At 40.7% G+C, this 18109-nt stretch overlaps 1 protein-coding gene across 5 annotated transcripts in view; it reads right to left on the bottom strand.

The window, feature by feature from the left end:
- Positions 1–18109, bottom strand: part of RNF38 (ring finger protein 38) — an 83168-nt gene that overhangs the window by 14853 nt on the left and 50206 nt on the right. Inside the window, exons 1-4 of one of the 5 annotated variants that reach the window (XM_035140489.3) lie at positions 12196–12295; positions 10746–10811; positions 2688–2881; positions 146–356 (exon numbers count right to left, since the gene is read on the bottom strand). In XM_035140489.3, coding sequence (XP_034996380.3) covers positions 146–356; positions 2688–2881; positions 10746–10757 — 417 coding nt within the window. In that variant the 5' untranslated portion in view covers positions 10758–10811; positions 12196–12295. Of the gene's footprint in view, positions 1–145; positions 357–2687; positions 2882–10745; positions 10812–11922; positions 12523–12544; positions 12619–18109 lie in introns of those variants that run through there. The other 4 variants (XM_088659019.1, XM_088659020.1, XM_035140492.3 and 1 more) reach the window with 4 other exon arrangements.

Here is an 18109-nt window from a genome sequence, read left to right on the forward strand (position 1 = left end):
AGTGAGGTGAGGGGTGTTATCTTTATACATTAGAAATTAAAAAACATTTTTGGCGCACAAGGGAAGTGTAACCTCCAATTTTAAATCACAAAGTGTAACCTATCTACCAGGAGTTAGGAATACACTGCTCCATCCTTTCAAATACCTGTTCATGAATGTCAACCATCACTGCGTTTTGCTGTGGTGGATGAGCAGCTGGGTGCAACATACGGGGAGATACATTCGGAGGGTGGAAGGCTCGGGGTTCTTCTATTGCTTGTTGTTGTCCGTAGGGGAGATGGTAGTTCTCATCTTGACTAATGGAATTATGTCGAGATAATCGATCTCTTCTTGCTCTCTGGCGTCTAACGGGAGGGCTGCAAATAATCAAATTGGACAAATTTATTTATTTTTACACACCTTTCCCTTCTAGATTAAACAAAGAATCTTGTGGCCCCTTAAAGATGTAAACATTTATTATGGCATAAGCTTTCTTGGACTATTCCATCAGCTGCATGAAATGTTAATCTGAGTTGCTAGTACATATACACGTGACTGTATGCAGGGGAAAGGATTATAATCAGAGGTCAGAAGGATATGAAATGCAGAAAAGTACAGCCAGTGATAATGGTTTTAATTAACAGTGGCTATTCACACAAACAGTAGTTGATGACACAGAAGTCCTGGCATTAGCAAGCCAATTAATACATGTAGTGTTAATCCCCCTGAAGCTCCTTTGTTCAAGGATGGACTATGAACTTCAAACTTGTAATTTTCTTTCTGCATTCCAAAATTTATGTAAATCAGATGGATCTGTAAACACTTAACATCATTTTCCTTATCAAGAAAACAGAATACCGGAAGGCAAATAGCAGTTGCTTAAAAAAACTTTGCAGCTATAAGAAAATATGGATTACAATCATCTGTAGTTTCCAACCAAATAATAATACCAAAGCGATCACCTAGCGCCTTTCTCCCTGAAATTCAGAGTTAACAGTAATGAAGGTCAAGCGGAACTTATCACATGAGTTGGAAGTTATGTAACTAACTCTTCCTGTGATGACTGCTGCCAACTGACAAACTTTTCCGTGACCATCATGTAAATGTGGTGGTTTTTCTTCCACACTGCAATCTTAATGCATATTATTGGACAACTTGATAGTAGGTAAGAGGAATTTACTGTCAAGCAAGAAGTGTTCCAAAGCTCTGGGTTCATTCACATGACTTTTAAAAGTCTTCTTTTTGAGACTTCCTCTCACTGCTTTCTTCCTCTCCTCATAGCTCCCAAATTCCAGCTGAGGTGAGCTTTCCTTCTCCAATATTAGACGGGACTACCTAAGGACCACCTTCTCTTCAGAGGAGAAATCTAGCTTTCAAAAAAGTATTATTCTTTCCTGTTTTATTATATGGCTTTAATTGATACTTATTTTCATGTAAGCCATTTTTGAGAGTCATCCTAAAACCAGCATATAAATATATTAAATTATAAACAACAATGATAGCCAGTTATTGGTCAGCCCAAGACTGGCTTTCACATCAAAGACACAAAAGTTACATGAAACTTCACCAATGCTGTAGGACATGACATGAGCTCAGCACAGGATAGATTTCATGTAATCTTTTAAGCCCATTACAGTGCACGGAAAAGTCAGCCTGGGGCAATCTAAAACTGCTTCTACCACAGGATCATTCTTAAAGTGGTGGGCTTTGATCATGGAGATGCGGGTTCAATTCCTTTATCATCTATGAATTCACAGAATGACCTTGGCCCATTTGTTATTTCTCAGCCTAACCTACATCAAAGGGTTGTGGCAATAAATGAATAATTCACATGTATGCTATACTGAACTCCCTGGAGAAAGGATAAGATACAAACATGAAGGGAGGGAATTTACACATGTGGAAAAAACACCCTGGTAACACATTACTGGAAGCACTACGAAGAAGATCCATTTTCACCAGTCTTTATAGCAAATGCTGTAAAGTTGTCCTCAGTTTTGTCTCCACAGTCATTAAGCAAAATAATAATAACAACAACAACAACAACAACAATAATGCATTTTAAGATAAAATTATAAGACAATCAATCATTTGTATGTGCCTGGAAACACAGTACAATTTTAGCTCCATGAAGTTCGCGACTCGCACCACAAAAAAATACGTTAATACTACTAAGAGTAGCCGGACATGGTATATTCCTTTGGAGTTTTGTTTAGGTTTATTTTGCAGTTGGCATCTCTGTCAAGCTCCTTAGGCGATTTGGTGCAATTGTTAAGCCAAACGCTCCTTGCTTCTATTGTGAAGACAAGGGGTGGGTGGGAAACATAATGCATTCCTTGAAAGAAGATGCAAACTAAATATAACTAAACACGGGCAGTCAAAAACCAAAAAGAAGAAGATGTAAACTAAGTAGTAGGCATCAGTTCTCACAATACCAGTACAATAAGGTAATAAGACTCACTTGTCTCAGTACAAAACACTACATTCTTGGTGAAGTTCTCATGACTTCCAGGACACTAGCACCCACAAACATGTACACCTGGAGAGTAGACACACCACTACCTCCTTAAATAACTATTTAATTAACTCTAATAGTAATAAAACTTGATAGCTTAGAAAATGGCTGTTCAATAAAGAGCTTGATATGTAAGCAGCTCCAATCCTCAGGAAGGCTGACTTAAGAACCATTGTCCAGCTATTATACTTGCCTCCTTCTGTTGCGTGCAGGTGTGTTGCAGCGTTCCCCTGAGAAGTGATGTTGGCTTGGTCGAGCTGAAGGAGGCTGCCTATTTGATGTCATCTCCCATGGTCGCATTGGTGGTGATGGGGCTGGTGATGCTGCTGTATAGTCAAACACTGAATGAGAAAGACGCTGTCTCTTGGGACTTGGACTATCTTCACTCTGTGGGGCAAAGGAGTAATAAAATAAATAAATCAAAAAGTAATGGGTAACTTAGATCATCATTTATTAGGACAATCATTTCCGAAAGAAAGAAATGAACTAGGCATTATACATTTCCAAAGAACAAATTGGAGATTAAATGTCTCGATGTTTCACAACTTCGGTAATATTGTAGTTTATTGCTCATATTCTCTCTAAACTTTTTCTCTTATGTCTGGGGAAAATGAAGAGAACAGAGTACAAACTGAGAATTGTTACAAGGGAATAAGGGTTACGGTATACCCATTTTGAAATATGCTTGCTTAAGCACAACTTTCATGTCAATAGGCTCTAGGTTTGTGGATTCTTAAAGGAGCTACAGACAGATGGAGTTGCAGCTCAACAAGTACACTCAACACCCACTAGGTATGTGATTTACACTGCTGAGCTAGCTTTAATATATCCCTTACAGTTACCGGTACTTTTCTAATACATATAGTATTTACAGTATCCAAGATGTACGTATTTAAATACAGTTTTCATTTATCTGAAAGATATTATCTTTGACAGGTCAGTGCAGCTTAAAAGACAAATACACAAATTATGGAAACAGAACACTACCCACCTTTAGGTTAATATACAGTTATGTACCTGTAAATGATGACTTTGTGGTGACTACCATATGTGGGATGCCATTAATACAGCCCTTATTCATATTCAAGTGGGCCCCCAAATCTGAAAGACTACCCCCTCCCCTAGGTTGCTGAGATTAGCAGAGGCAGCCCTCAGTAGTTCCTCCTCCGTCAAGAGGCTTGGGGGCTGGCAGCCTGGGAGAGGGCATTCTCTGTAGTGGCCAACAAGCTGTGGAACTCACCCCACAGAGGTCCATCTGGCCCCTTCATTATACAGCTTCTGCAGAAAGCTGAAGACACACCTCTTTAATCCTGGCTTTTGAAACTTGGGATGTATATTTTAAGGACCCACCTTATTTTCATGATCGTAACTTGTTTTAAACTGCTTTTAATATTGTGTTTTGATGTTGTCACCTACCCTAGGACCTTACAGTAAAGGCTGGGCAATAAATAAATAAATATTAGTGGGGCTGAGACCCACAAGTGGGTTGCATCCTGACCTGTGGATAGTTACAGTAACAGTTCCATCATTTATTTATTTATTTATAATGAGGTGAGGAAAGGCAACAGAAAGGGGTAGGGAGAGCATAGTCTCATACGGCAAATCTGATAAGCTGGGTGACTACTATCTTCAGTCTACTTTATCAAAGCATGAGAAAATGCTCAAGTTTCATATATGCTATTGGAAACGCTCCTCTACTGGCACAGCTCAGATACTACTTCAAGCTCCTGGTTGCCCAAGAATTTCCAGCTCTGTGGTTCATACTGCCTAGGTGTCAAAACTGAGCTGTTCACAAATTAATGAAAAGCTACAATTAAATAAACTTGGCTTTCTGGGAACAAGGATCCTGGTGCACACTTCTCAAATGAATGCCAACCCCTCTGTTGTGCCAGAAGGAAAGAAAACAGAGTGCTGGCTTCCTGTTGCATGCAAATCAGCACTTGGGTCCACAACTTCCCCCCTCATTTTTCACATACTGGCTTTGTGAACAAATTTCATCTAAGTTACGGTACTTTCTCAAAGCTACAAGACCATAAAATAGTAAAACTTATAGCTCATGTATAGCACAATATTATGTATTATACCTAAGTTCAGTGGGACTTGCTCCTAGGAAAGTTTGCTTAAAATTGCAGCAACATCAGACATTCACTGTACAAGCACTGACATCATCACCACATTCGTATGAATTTCTTTGTAAGAAGAAATATCCAAATTAAAATCGGTTAAAAAAACCAACAACCCTTAGCATTCATCAGAGAATGTGCACAAACCATTCCCCAGCGGAAGTGAGACACTTCATCATTTAATTTATGCTAGCTCTGTCTGGAGGCACTGATATATTTCCAATAATCAGTTCCTCACAACCTATCATACTATTAACAACAAAGCTTAAATTCAACCATGGGAAAAATCTATATCGAGAAATAGTAAGATTAGTTTTACCAAAGTTTCTTTTATGATTATATACAATAAACTCACTGCAAATTACCATATTTAGGGCATCTACACACTCCATGCTATTGTGTATTAAGTGCTGGATGCTGACAGCTTTTAAATTCTAAATCAAAGTCTCCAATTCAGGGGGGAAATTGGAACACCCCAGTGGTAACACTTCATTTGCAGTAACAGAAAGGAATTCAAGAATTTCACTTGTTTCTAAGCCAAGCTCTCCCTCACTCCAAACTTAAAATCTGCTTTGCTACTAAACAAAATCTGACCCATTCCAAACATCAACCATTAATAAACCCACCTTAAGCCCACGTCCTGCACCATTAAAACCCATGTATTTAAACAGCTAAAGCTTTTAACAGACACAATATTTATGAAGGGAACAAATCACTGTGCACCAGAACAGCTGGGTGCTACTTGCGCTGTTGTCTCTCTCTCTCTCGCTCTCCCAACTGCCTGATAGTGCAGCGGATACTATAAAAGTCAAACAATCCAGTCCTACTTATGCCCTTGGTTGTGCTTCCCTACTCCCTACAAGGACACAAACAATGCCTTACTTCTATGGCTGCAGCCCCCTATTAAAGATTTTCAATACTGTCAAGCCAAAAAGAAATTAGTCTTTAGAGTGCAATATTTTCAACCAGAACTGCACACACTATCCACTCCCCTCCCCCAAGTCATTTCCAAACACTGGTGTGAACACAATGCTTACGCAAACTAATATTGAGTTAGTAATGGCACACAGTAAGTGCTCTAGGTCAACCTACTTTCTCCATGAAGACTTAATATACACAAATAATTGCATCACCAGAAAAGACGTTGGAGCAAAAATGCACTCTTGCTTCTCTTGTGCGGCACACAACCTCTTGATGAAATCCATCTTATTTGTGAATATTTTGTTTCTACAGATTTTAGAGACTTTGTAATAATTAAAAAAACACAATGCTTGTTTTATTAACAGAAAAATATGGCAATTATGCAATGCTTTGTGGCATAAATGCTACACCACACACAGTCGTCTAACTTCAGCTTTCTCCCAGCTACCCATTGAAGCACCTATCCCTATATACTACTGACTTCTAAAAATGTGGCCCACCTCTATCATTGTATGAAAAACAGCAATGCCAAAATACTGTATTATAAAAAGTGTGTGTGTGCATGCAAGACACACACAAGGAGGAGAAAAAAAGTAGCAGGAAGACAGGAGATAAAGCAACTCTTTCTTCAGCCACCAAATTGTCATGTTTTCATTCTGTGCCAGGTATTACCTCCTTGCTACTGGTACTGGAAAAACCTTAGGCTAAACATTATTTCTTTTATTTCTTTTTCTCTAGTACATTACCTAAGAAGGTGCACCAAATATTAAACTAGAAATTCTGCATATTTAGGAACTGGAATGGAATTACTCAAAATACCACCATAAGACTCAGAAAAGCTGTCTCCTTTACACTAGAAATCATAACTTCTTAGAAGCCAAATTAGATCTGATCAAGAAATTACTGATTGCAAGAATAAAGATCAATACAAGTTACAATTTTACCTCTACAGAATGGTGTATTAGTGCAGGCTCAGGACATCCTTTTTTTGCACACCATATGTCCAAACAGAATATTTTGCAATTTAGACCACATATGAGAGACACACATTAAATAATTTGCAGGCTTTACAACCTTTTTGTATGTTTCCAAAGCAGCAATTTTATCATCAGTTATTTGTTAAAGAAAGAACAATTAATATTTCAAACATATAAACACAAAATTTAAAAACAACAGGATTAGGTATAAAATCAACATAAAAGCACCCCATAGTGGTGTTTTGGAATATAAGCATGTACCTAAAGAGTGGAAGAGAGCTTGATGGAGCACCTGGGGAAAAGACTTTCATAGCGCAGTCACCAATTAAAAGGTTGTGTCTCTTTCACTTGCCAACCTAACCTTCACTAGCAATGGAACAGACAGCAGGGCCTCTGAAGCTCAGTCTGGGTAGGTTCATGTGTGTGCAGTTGGTCCTTTGTACACTGTTTCTAGGCCTTTGGGGACTTTAAAAGGGTAGCATAAGCAATTTAAAATTAATTTTGGAAACATATTGGCAACCAATGTAATTGATGCAGAATTTGTATAACATACATCAAAGCTCCTTGCCCCTACTAGCAACTGGTGATTGTACGTTGGAACCAAACAGTTTCCAGACTACCTTTAAAAAGGCAGCCCCATTCTCCCCCCTTTTCCTCCCCAATGTCTCAACAATTGAAACTGATCTGTAAAAATGTTATGAGAGACATTGTACACGTCTTTGTAAACTGAGAAAACCTTCAATAAAAATATTTTTTAAAAAAAGGCAGCCCCATGTAGCCCAAACATTTCATCATTAAATACTTCTAAATCAGTAACATAAACAAGCAATTGTTCCATATATGTTTTCCCCCAATTGGTCTAATTCAGATTTCCTATCCACCTTGGTCATATGCTGCAATTTAGTGGGCCACAAAGACATTTTTCCAACTTTATCATCAACAGCAATCCTTAGAGCCAGAATACTTGTGACAATATACGCAGCTGTGGCATTTGCTTAAGAATTATTTTTGGTCCAGATGCTCGTGCTGTCTTAGATCCTCCTTACGTGGCAATCCTATTTGAAATATTACAGTAAGGGATCTTGTGTAGTGTCCTTGTATGACTTCAAAATGTCTCAAATAAGGTAATTCTTCAAAGGTACATGGACTATATGTTCAAAAGATTTTGGATTATACTTCGTTGTTTTTGGAACTCGATTTAGCTGCAAACCAGTACTTATAACAACCTTGTTAAGAAAATGGCAAATCACTAGAAAATTGATTTTTCTAAGCAATTTAAATATTTTTGATCTATTTATTTATTTTTAAATCAAACTTTAAATAAACTGTCAACTTTAGATATCAGATTAAGGCTGCTACAAAACACATTAGGCACCAGTCAGTTTCTTCCCTAAAGTGATTTCATCTTAGAAATACAGGAGATATGGCACTAGAAAAGCTCACATATTATGGTATTGATCATTGGTTAGATCTTTCTGGCAAGATGTCTTAAGCTTCAGCAACAGAATGATATGATCACTCTAATTTACACATTCAATTTTATGTTTTCCTCTGGCTGGGGCTTGTCTAAATGCTATTAAAGTTGGCCACCTAGGAGTTCTTTCATAGCTTAAAGGTTATGTGTTACTCAACCAATCTCCAGATATGTATCATTCTGGCATATCTAATGTATTTTACTTGTTTATGGAAAAGTTGTGAGTCGGAAGTGTGAGAAAATAAAAATATTTGAGGCGATACAGTTTTTGTTTTCAAATGCAAGAACAGTGCAAGAAAACGTCCCTCCAATAATTTACTGTAATCCGTTAATCTGTACAACTCAAATTGACTAAAAAATATACTGCATCCAACACAGTACCTGCGTAACAGTACTGTACTTCCTCTTCATCTCCTTGTGTGCCCTCCAAAAAACAACAACCCTGCTCTGGAGGGTTGGGGAACCCCAGAACAGATTTTACGGTATGTGCAAGGCCACACAAAGAAATGAGAGAGGAAGTTCTTACACTCACAGGACTTCACTGAATACAGCCTTTTGTTCTGTTATAATATTGGATAAATACAATAGGAGTTAAACTCTTCAAATAGCTACCGGTAGTTTCCAGGTCTCCAGGTGTATATAGGACAGGCAGTTAGCAGGATATATGTGAACTGCACGGACCTGACATGGGTGCCAGGTTTTTTTGAATTAAGTTTTTCACAGATGAAGAAACCCCGAACAAGTAGTGGTAGTTAAAAAAATGAATGAACAAAAATATTTGTTGGACGTGGTTATACATTCCCAAGTACAGGAAAAAAAAGTTTTAATTAAAATCCCAACATGTTCTTAATTACATGGGGTTGTATCCAACAATTGTGTGAATGGAAGACTCCTCACAGAACCAATGTTTCTCTCCCCTCCTTCTCTGAGGACTCATCTGAACAGAATGGGCTCTGTCATGAAGTCTGTGTGGGGGATTGGCCAAATTTGCACAGGTATGTCTTGCATGAGGCTCCAGACAGAGGGGGATGGGATGGGAAGACTGCAGAGGGGACGGTGAACCACTGGATACCACACATGCTTTTTTTTTTAAAATAGGTTCAGCAGTTCATAAGCTTTTAAAGAGAGTTCTGGATATCTAAAGATATTATGCCTCAAATAACCCCTCTTCCTCACAAATATATATTTATGTACACATATTTAGTGTACACTTTTATTTCTACTATTCTAAAAGTACTCAACTAGAATTTCTTTCCAGGTGCAAGGACTTGCATGTATGCATTTTAAACAATAAAACAATGCATATAGAACAGAAAAGCATCAATTTTTCTCACAATGGGCCACAATATACTTCAAAGAGTGAGCTAGTGTATAGGTAAAAAGTAAAATATTTATAAAGGTATAGACTTAGTGTATATATGTAACACATTGCAATAGTCTAAACTTGAAGTTACCAGAGTGTAGACAACAGAAGTTAGGCAGTCCCTGTCCAGATGATGGTTCACCTGGACCACCAGACAAAGCTTATGGAAGGCATTCCACATCACTGTAAGCACTTCAGTCACAAGTGACAGTAATTGATCCACAAGTACCTCCAAGCTAGGTACCTGCTCCTCCTTCAGGGAGAACGAAATGTCATCCAGAGCATGCCACACCCCACCCACCCAGTCTAGGGAACTAACACAGTGCCTCAGTTGTGCCCGGATTAAGCTTCAGATTATTGGCTCTCATCCCGTCCCTTACTGAGGCAAGGTATCAACCTAGCACATCCACTGCCACACCTGCGCACGCAAAAGAAAAGGGAGAGTTGTGTGTCATCAGCACATTGCTGACAATACACTCTCAAAAGTCCAGATGATCCTCACTCAGCAGTTTCATGTAGATGTTGAACAGCATAGGAGTAAAATCAAACGCTGCAGAACCCCACACTGAAGGCTCCATGGGGCCAGAAAATATTCCCCAAGCACCACTTTTGAAGAATGACCATCCAAGCAGAACTGGGACAACAAAAAGTGGTGCCGCCCACCACTTTGAATTTGGACCACCACTCCAGAAGAATGCCATACTCAAAAGTACTGAAAGCAACTGAGATATCAAGGAGAATTAACAGGGCCATAGTCCCCCTGCCTCTCTCCCAACAAAGGTAACCAACAAAAGCTGTTTGTTGCTTCATGTGTATGTACAGTTCCACACATTTACCTACACAAGAAATATTGTCTACACAAGAAAAAGTTAACATATGCAATAACCAATAAGACTTAAGGAATGACAGAGCAGTAATGCTAGCAGAAAAGATAAAGGCTGAGTGGTTCAGAGAAAAAATATTTTTTAACCATACGATGTAAGAGAAACTGCACAACTCACATTGACACCATTCTTGAAATAATGGCAAACACTACTGTTTACCAAAATGTAAACCCCCAGATCTGCCCTACAAGTACTATCTACACCAGTGTTTCTCAACCAGTGTCCCTCCAGATGTTTTGGGACTACAACTCCCATCATTCCTGACCACTGGTCTTGCTAGCTAGGGATGATGGGAGTTGTAGTCCCAAAACATCTGGAGGCACACTGGTTGAGAAACACTGATCTACACTAATCATGCACAACTATGGAAACAAAGTGGACTAATTTTACACAAGTATGCAATGTGTCTTCAGGAAAACTGCTAAGTATACAATTAAAGAAATTGTATAGCTTTTCAATAATCCATGTAGACACTGTCATACAATTCCTTACACTGCTGTCACACCAACCTTTCTTTTCATTCTTCACTGAATACTTTTTCCTCTCCCTTCCAATGTTTTCTCTGTCCACTCCACCTATTTCAGAAGAACAACATATAAATGCTTTTTGTACCTGGACTAAAACTGCTACTAAAAAAACCATCTCGCCACACTTAATTCTTTACGTGTTTATTCTCAAAGCACTTGAAAATAGCAGCAACAACTTTAGGGAGGTGGAGTAAAGAATGGGGGCTATAACAGTAATTAGAATAAACTCATTTCTCTAAAAGGATATCCTTACAGCACTAACAAAATCTCTTGTGACACAATACTAGGAAAAATGTTTCAAAACTATATAAGTATCATTCAGCACTAGCAAATACTGATTCTAATCAAAATAAAAAAATTCTTTGCAGTAGCACCTTAGAGACCAACTACGGTAAGTTTGTCATTGGTATGAGCTTTCGTGTGAAGAAGCGTGCATGCACACGAAAGCTCATACCAATGACAAATTTAGTTGGTCTTTAAGGTGCTACTGGAAGGATTTTTTAAAATTTTGTTTAGACTACACCAGGCCAACACAGCTGTAACACACATGTAACTGATTCTAATGATTTACTACACTACCCCATATGTGGCCACTGTGGCTTAGTTTGCCATGCTCCTTTGTACAAACACTTTTAGTAAGACGATTATCTGTATTTGGTCAATTTATAGGAAATCTGTTCCAAAAAAAGAAAGATGGCTGGGTTAACTTCTAAGCACTTAGAACCCATTCACTTCTCCCTCAGAAGTCACCTACAACTAAAAAGGTGAGCACAACTGTGCAGTTTTCCTTGTCTCCTCCTCCCCTGCTCCATAGGGCAAGGAAGGAGGTGTGCTGATTAAATTACCCTATAAAACACTGTGCTCATTTGCATTTTAAATAATATATAAATTAAAATAAAGGCAAATAGGGTTTTTCATTAAAAAATCAACATGCCCTCTGCAAACACATAACAATGCACAATAGAGGGTTGTTTATAGTTGGGTAGGAGACACAAGGGACAAGACTCGTTTTCCACTCGGGAAAGTGTTGGTGGGGAATCAAAGCAAGCACACACCCCTCCCGACAGCCATTTGGGGCCACTGCTTTCAGTGGGTCCTGCTGCCCTTTATTCATAGTTTTTTTTTGTTTTTTTGCTGTTCCTTCCTTTTGCTAATTTACCTATCGGGACAAACTGGAGACGTGTCAACCGCCCATCCGTCCATGGGGCGGGAAAACCCCTCAGAGGTTAGCAGCGTCTTGCAGACAGCTCCCCCCGGCCGGGTTGGTTTCCGAAAAGAGTGTATCATCCCTCCCCGGGTTTTTTGAGAGAAAACCCGTTATCTGTAAGCCAGGAATGGCAGAGCCTGATGGAATGGAGCCGAACTGGGAGCGGGAGGGGAGAGAGATAAACCGATCCCAGATTTCTCGCTCTCCCCACACAGGCACAGGTACCTGAGCGGAGGCAGCAGGAAACTCCTCCGGTCTGGGGACGGCGGCCACCGCTGGCAGCAGCAGCAGCAGCAGGCCCGGGCTCTCCACACCAGCACCACCTCCTCCTCCTCCCCCTGCAATGGCTTCCGGGATACTCAGCGCGACTCCATCCGCCCATCACAAGCAGGGAGGACCCGACCGCGCCGCGCCGCTCAACGAGCGCCCGGCCGCGGCGCCGCCGCCACCACTCCCGGAGCCGTCCCCTCCCACGGCTGCCGCCAGCATCCGCCAAGCCCGCCGCCGCCGCCACCTCCGCCGCTCTCCATGATGCTACAGCCCCGCCCCCTCTCTTTGGACCCCCTCCACCTACCATTCGGCCAGCAGGGATAGTGACGTAACCTGAATTGACTTCCCGGCTTACCAATCGCGGTTGCCAAGCTCCCCAGCCCGCCCGCGAGCCCTCGGGCTCCGCCTCCTTTTTTTTCTCCCCCTCCCCTCCGCCCGCCCGCGTCTTCCTTTGTTTTAGCTCAGTTACGCGGAGACCACCACACAGGGTAGGTCTGCTTTACGTCAACGCGATGACGCAGGCAGCACCGACACGCACGCGCTGTATGTTAAAAAAGAAACGGTTTGTTGTTTTTGGCTTTTTTTGTGGCGCCTGCGCACGTGGTTACAGAACAGCCCTTCCTGTATCGGCTCTTTCCTTTAAGGGAGGCGGAGCCGAGGCCGCTTTTTAGTTTCAATTTGTAGCTGCCGCTTCCTCCCACCCGTTCCCTGCTAGGCCCACCTTCTGCTTGGGCTGCAAGTACAGTAGTTCCCCTTCTTCCAGATGGAGCCTCCACGTCGACAGCAGTATACAGTAGCTTTGAGTTAACAGCTGCTGGAAGACGAACAACGAGGGTTGCTTCCTTCGTGGCCTGTTTTCTGAGCAGGCAGGAGGCGGCTGACGGGAAACATAGAACCAGAGTACATGAACGTTTTGCCTTACGAGGCGAGGGTTGAAATCTAAGCGGAGGAAGCACTAAACCCTGCCTTAAGTCTCAAAAACCGATTTTTAAAAAAGGTTAATAACACGGGTAATTATCAGTCTTTACAATAAATATGAAAGGAGGGGGAGGGGGAGAGAGAAAGAGAGACCTTGACAGTGCGACAATGAGAGCTGCTTAGAGTGATAAATCCAGAATTCAAGAGAGCAAACCCCCAGCTCTGTTTAGCCCCCCAAAACCTGCCTCACGCCCATTGTCCCTTCAAAACACCAGAACATCCTACCAATCTGATTAGGCAACTGATTAAATAAACATAGGGCAAACTGTCTTAATGGGAAGGCAAAGAAACCCATCTGCTTTTATAGTAATTACTATCTAGATGTGGCTGGCAGGCCAATTTCAGAATTTATTTTCTCATTGGGTGGACCTAGATTAGCAACTGTTGCTAAGCCTAGCACAACATTTTGACAGGCAAAGATTCCCAAAGCTATTTATATTCCTTTCAAAAAATTATTTTGAAAGAGACACTTTCCCTTGTTGGGTAGGTGCATCAGAAAGACACTAGGGTAATATGGCCAATATCGATTCCAACAAGCTTTAAGGTTCATTCTACAAAACAATAACCAATCTAAGAACCATAGATTTTGGGGGGGGGGGGGGAATCCAAGTCACATTTAAAAGTATTTTACTCTTTAAATTAGATCCTATTGTTGATGCTTTTATGAGTTCTAACCTATTATAAATAGGGTATGGGGGGTGTTACATGGTCCTAGACTGGCTTTCTTCTGTGAACCCAAGAACCAACAGAGCCATAAATGGGAGTATTTAGTTTTGCAGGACAGCATTGATATAATGGGCATAACAGAAATCTGGTAGAATGGAGAGAACTCTACAGCAAGGACTCACTGGAGGTGATGTTGCTCTGTATGTCAGAAAGGACACTAAGGCCAGTAAGCCAGAAATTCTAAAAGGGGAATATTCCTCCATAAAATTGTTGTGGGCAGTGATACCAGGTCCCAAAAAATTATTAATGTGAACATGGTATCAAAATGCTCAGAGATCTTGAGATGAAAGCTGAAATCAATGAAGCATCCAAAAGAGGAAATGTTGTAGTAATGGGAGCCTTTAACTAGCTGCACATGGACTGGCTACATGTGTGTTCCAACACTGACTAAGAGATAAAAGTTCTATGTATCTTAAGTGAAGTTCTATGTATCTTAAGTGACTGTGCCCTAGAACAGTGGTCCTGGTACTGACCAGAGGGGTGGCAACCTGGACTTCAGCTTGAGTGGTGCCCAAGACCTGGTGTAAGATATAAGTGCTGTCAAACCAACTGGGAGCCATTACCATTGTGCTATTAAATTAAATATACATATAAATGGCCAATTGAAAATAATTCAAAACAGTCACATTTGACTCCAAAAATGAGGGTACTAGTAAAATCACAGGAGAGTAATAATAATAATAATAATTACTTATACCCCACCCTCCCCGGCCAGGACCGGGCTCAGGGCAGCGAACATCAAAATATACCGGTACAATACACCAAACAAGTCAAACAATTGATTAAAATACAGCTTAAAATCAGATTAAGATCAGAATAAAAACAGATGGCAACCCACAAGTCACAACTATATGGGTTGGGAGCACTAAGTGCTCACTAGGCCCAACTATCTGCGCTGGTCCCATGTGAGCCAGTGGGGAAGAGTTAGGGAGGCCACTTTCATGCAGGGTCTTATAAAAAGAGGGGGGTCAGACTGAAGAGAAGAGAAAGACACTTTTCCATTTCTCTTCTTGCAATACTTTCCTCCACTGAGCTAGGATCAGCCAATCACTTTGGCTGACAATAGTATGCCTGTCTATTTTTCAAAGTACTTTGGCTGCTATATTCGCTTCCCAGCTGCATTTTTAAAGCTCAACCTCAAGGCTAATTAATCAGCAATTTTTTAATCAGCAATTTTCACAGTGACATTATTTTATGCAAATAAGTAGTGGTGGCTGTGGCTGCCCCCTCCGAAAGAGGCACCAATACAAAACTCATGAGGATACAACACTGACGACAGATCAAAAGCAGTGAAGTGCAAACACCACCACCAACACACAATGGGGAGAGTTGAAAGGGGATAGATTTTTTTAAAGCAAGTTGCCCAATTTGACTTAAAGGCTTGGATGTTTCCCTTGATTTTAATAGAATGAAAATGTATATAGATATAGCATAGGGTCAAAAGACTGAGCACTCAAACATTACAAAATAACAGATTTGCTCAACAGATTGCTCTAAAAAACAAACCAAGAATCATATATATTGTTTCTTTAACTAAGACAACAGAATAAAAAAAATTCCTTCCAGTAGCACCTTAGAGACCAACTAAGTTTGTCATTGGTATGAGCTTTTGTGTGCATGCACACTTCTTCAGATACACTGAAACGGAAGTCACCAGATCCCCACATATAGTGAGAGGGTGGGGAGGGGCCGGACTGTTTATGGCTGCATTTGGTCTTACAGGAAGAATTTACGACTGTTTACGATTGGTCCCACAGGAAAAGCAAGGGGTGAGATGGTTAAAGATAGCTTTATCATGTATAATGAGATAAGAATCCAATGTCTTTATTTAGACCAGGTTTCTCCGTAGTTTTAAGTTTGGTGATAAATTGTACCTCTCTACTCTGGCTCGGAGTGGCTAGGACTCCACCCATCTGTGTGTTCTGGGGCCACTCCTCTACTTCTCTGAGTGGCCAGGCAAGGAACACAGGCTCTTCCGGGCACCTCAACAGAGGAATCTGGCTGCTGGCATGGGCCGCCACATGAAGGCAGGCAGGCAGGCAGATGGACCAATGGAGGAGGAGAGGGAGGTGGAGGAAGTTCCTTCCACGGAGGAAGTCGCTGGTGTAGTGCAAAAGACAAAAAACAACCTTTTTTCAGTTTCTTGTCCATGGTCTCTCCCGGCTTCAGAGGTGTCAATACAGCTGCTTACCAAGGATGCAAAGGAGCCTAGGTACGCCTCTGGTTGCCTGCCCCAAAATGCCCTGGTCTCCCACACTTCCTATTGCCAGCAGTAGCCTTCCACCTGCCTGGGCAAAGCCGAAGCCTCCACAGCAGTAGAGCCCTTGCAGTTGACAGAAACACCTCCCTGCCAAAAGAGAGCCCACCCCTTCAACAATAGAAGATTGATAGTGCATTGAAAATGTACAAATACACAAATACTTCTTTGCCCCACCAACTCACTCAAGTCAAAGGGACATCAAAATTGTTGCCATTATTCCACAAGAGAAAACCTAGTACACAAGTAGTCAAAAATTACTGTAGCAATTTTAATACGCTTACAAAAATCGGGACGTTTTATGTAACTGTTGAAACATGTGGCACAAAGCATACCTCATAATAGCAGCCAGCACTAGAGCAGAGAGTAAGTCAAAAATACCAGGATAGGAGCCTGGCTTTTGTTGGCAGCTGCAACAGAACATGGCATTATCTAATGCTAATGCCAGTCACCATGGGAACCACAAGCAGCTATATTAGTTCAGGTGGAAATAAGTTGTAGTGGATAGCATAGACCGGGAAAGACCAGAAGTCGAGATCAGAGCAGACATTGCTGCACTGTGGCAGTGGTGTGAAAAAGCCAGGGAAGCTCTCCCCTTGATTAAACACCAACCTAGTGCATGGGGGCATGTTCCACTGGTAATTTTTCATAATTCATTCAGAAATATTTACGATTGTTCCAGATGTGGATGATTACCAGATAGGCAGGCACATGTGTGCATGCACACATTACGCCATCTCAGCAAGCAGTTTCATTGGTAAATTTGTACTTGCCCTATCAAGTGCAAATCTGTGACAAAGGCATTTTACTACTATTGCACTAGTATCACAGGCACATATTGATCAGTGCCTATGACATTCACATGAAGAGCATCAAACACTCACATTTGCCCTGTTTCTGATGCTACACCATTATAAATAAATAAAAAACCTTGTCACTCTTCCACACATGTACACCTCAAGGTTATTTTTTGCTGGGGTGTTGATGAATTTGGCTAACTTCAGTAATGAAAATGCAGCAGACAGAAAAAAAGACTACATTAGGAAATGCTCTATATAATCATAAACAATTTGAAAACAATATTTTTCTCCTGAACCTTTTTAAAAATCTCTCTCACATTCCATAGATACCAAGCAAATAAGAGATACCAATAATAAATATTGTCGTCATTTCCTCTTCTCTACATCTGCTGAGTATACAGTATATCCTGAGGTAAAGCGAAGTGATACCTTCTTCCAAGAGAACAGCCCCAAACAAATTATGTAGCCAATCACAAAACACTGCCTAAAGAAAGGGACACATTTCTTTTTTAAAAGCAAACTTTCTGTTTCAGTCTAACAGGAACAAAATAATAACTAGCTCCAAAAGGAATGTAGCAAGAAGCATGGAGAGACATGGAAAAACATAAAAAGATGATAATATACATTGGGGTTGGGGAACAGTGAAGAATGTCTAGGAATAGGTTTTTGTATAATTTTTCAGCTGTAAAGTTGTGCCTGTGGTTTTTGAACGCTTTACTTTCAGAGTCCACTCTACACAATGAGTTTCCTGCTAAGGCATGTTCTAGGTTGCATGCTCAGCTGACATATCTTTCAGGCCTCAGCAACTGAATGCATGGCATAACACACACACACACACATACACGACTGATGGTGGGCAGGCAAATGATCCCCTAAGTCAGCTCATCATTTCTGATCTCATTTAGGAGCTTCTAAAGAATCACAGAGTTTCCTGGAAAACATTTTGTGAACTAAATGAATTAAAGGCACACTGATTTTGTCTGTTCTGGATTCTATGTCTAGATAGTTCTCCGTGCCATCTTCAGTCATTTAATCGGACCCTGCTTTGTCTTCCTTCTACACATGAAGTACAAACTGTTGCAGCTAGAAGCAATCAATATACATTTTC

Source organism: Zootoca vivipara, chromosome 15 (assembly GCF_965207765.1).
Source record: "Zootoca vivipara chromosome 15, rZooViv2.hap1.1, whole genome shotgun sequence".
Classification (NCBI taxonomy): domain Eukaryota; kingdom Metazoa; phylum Chordata; class Lepidosauria; order Squamata; family Lacertidae; genus Zootoca; species Zootoca vivipara.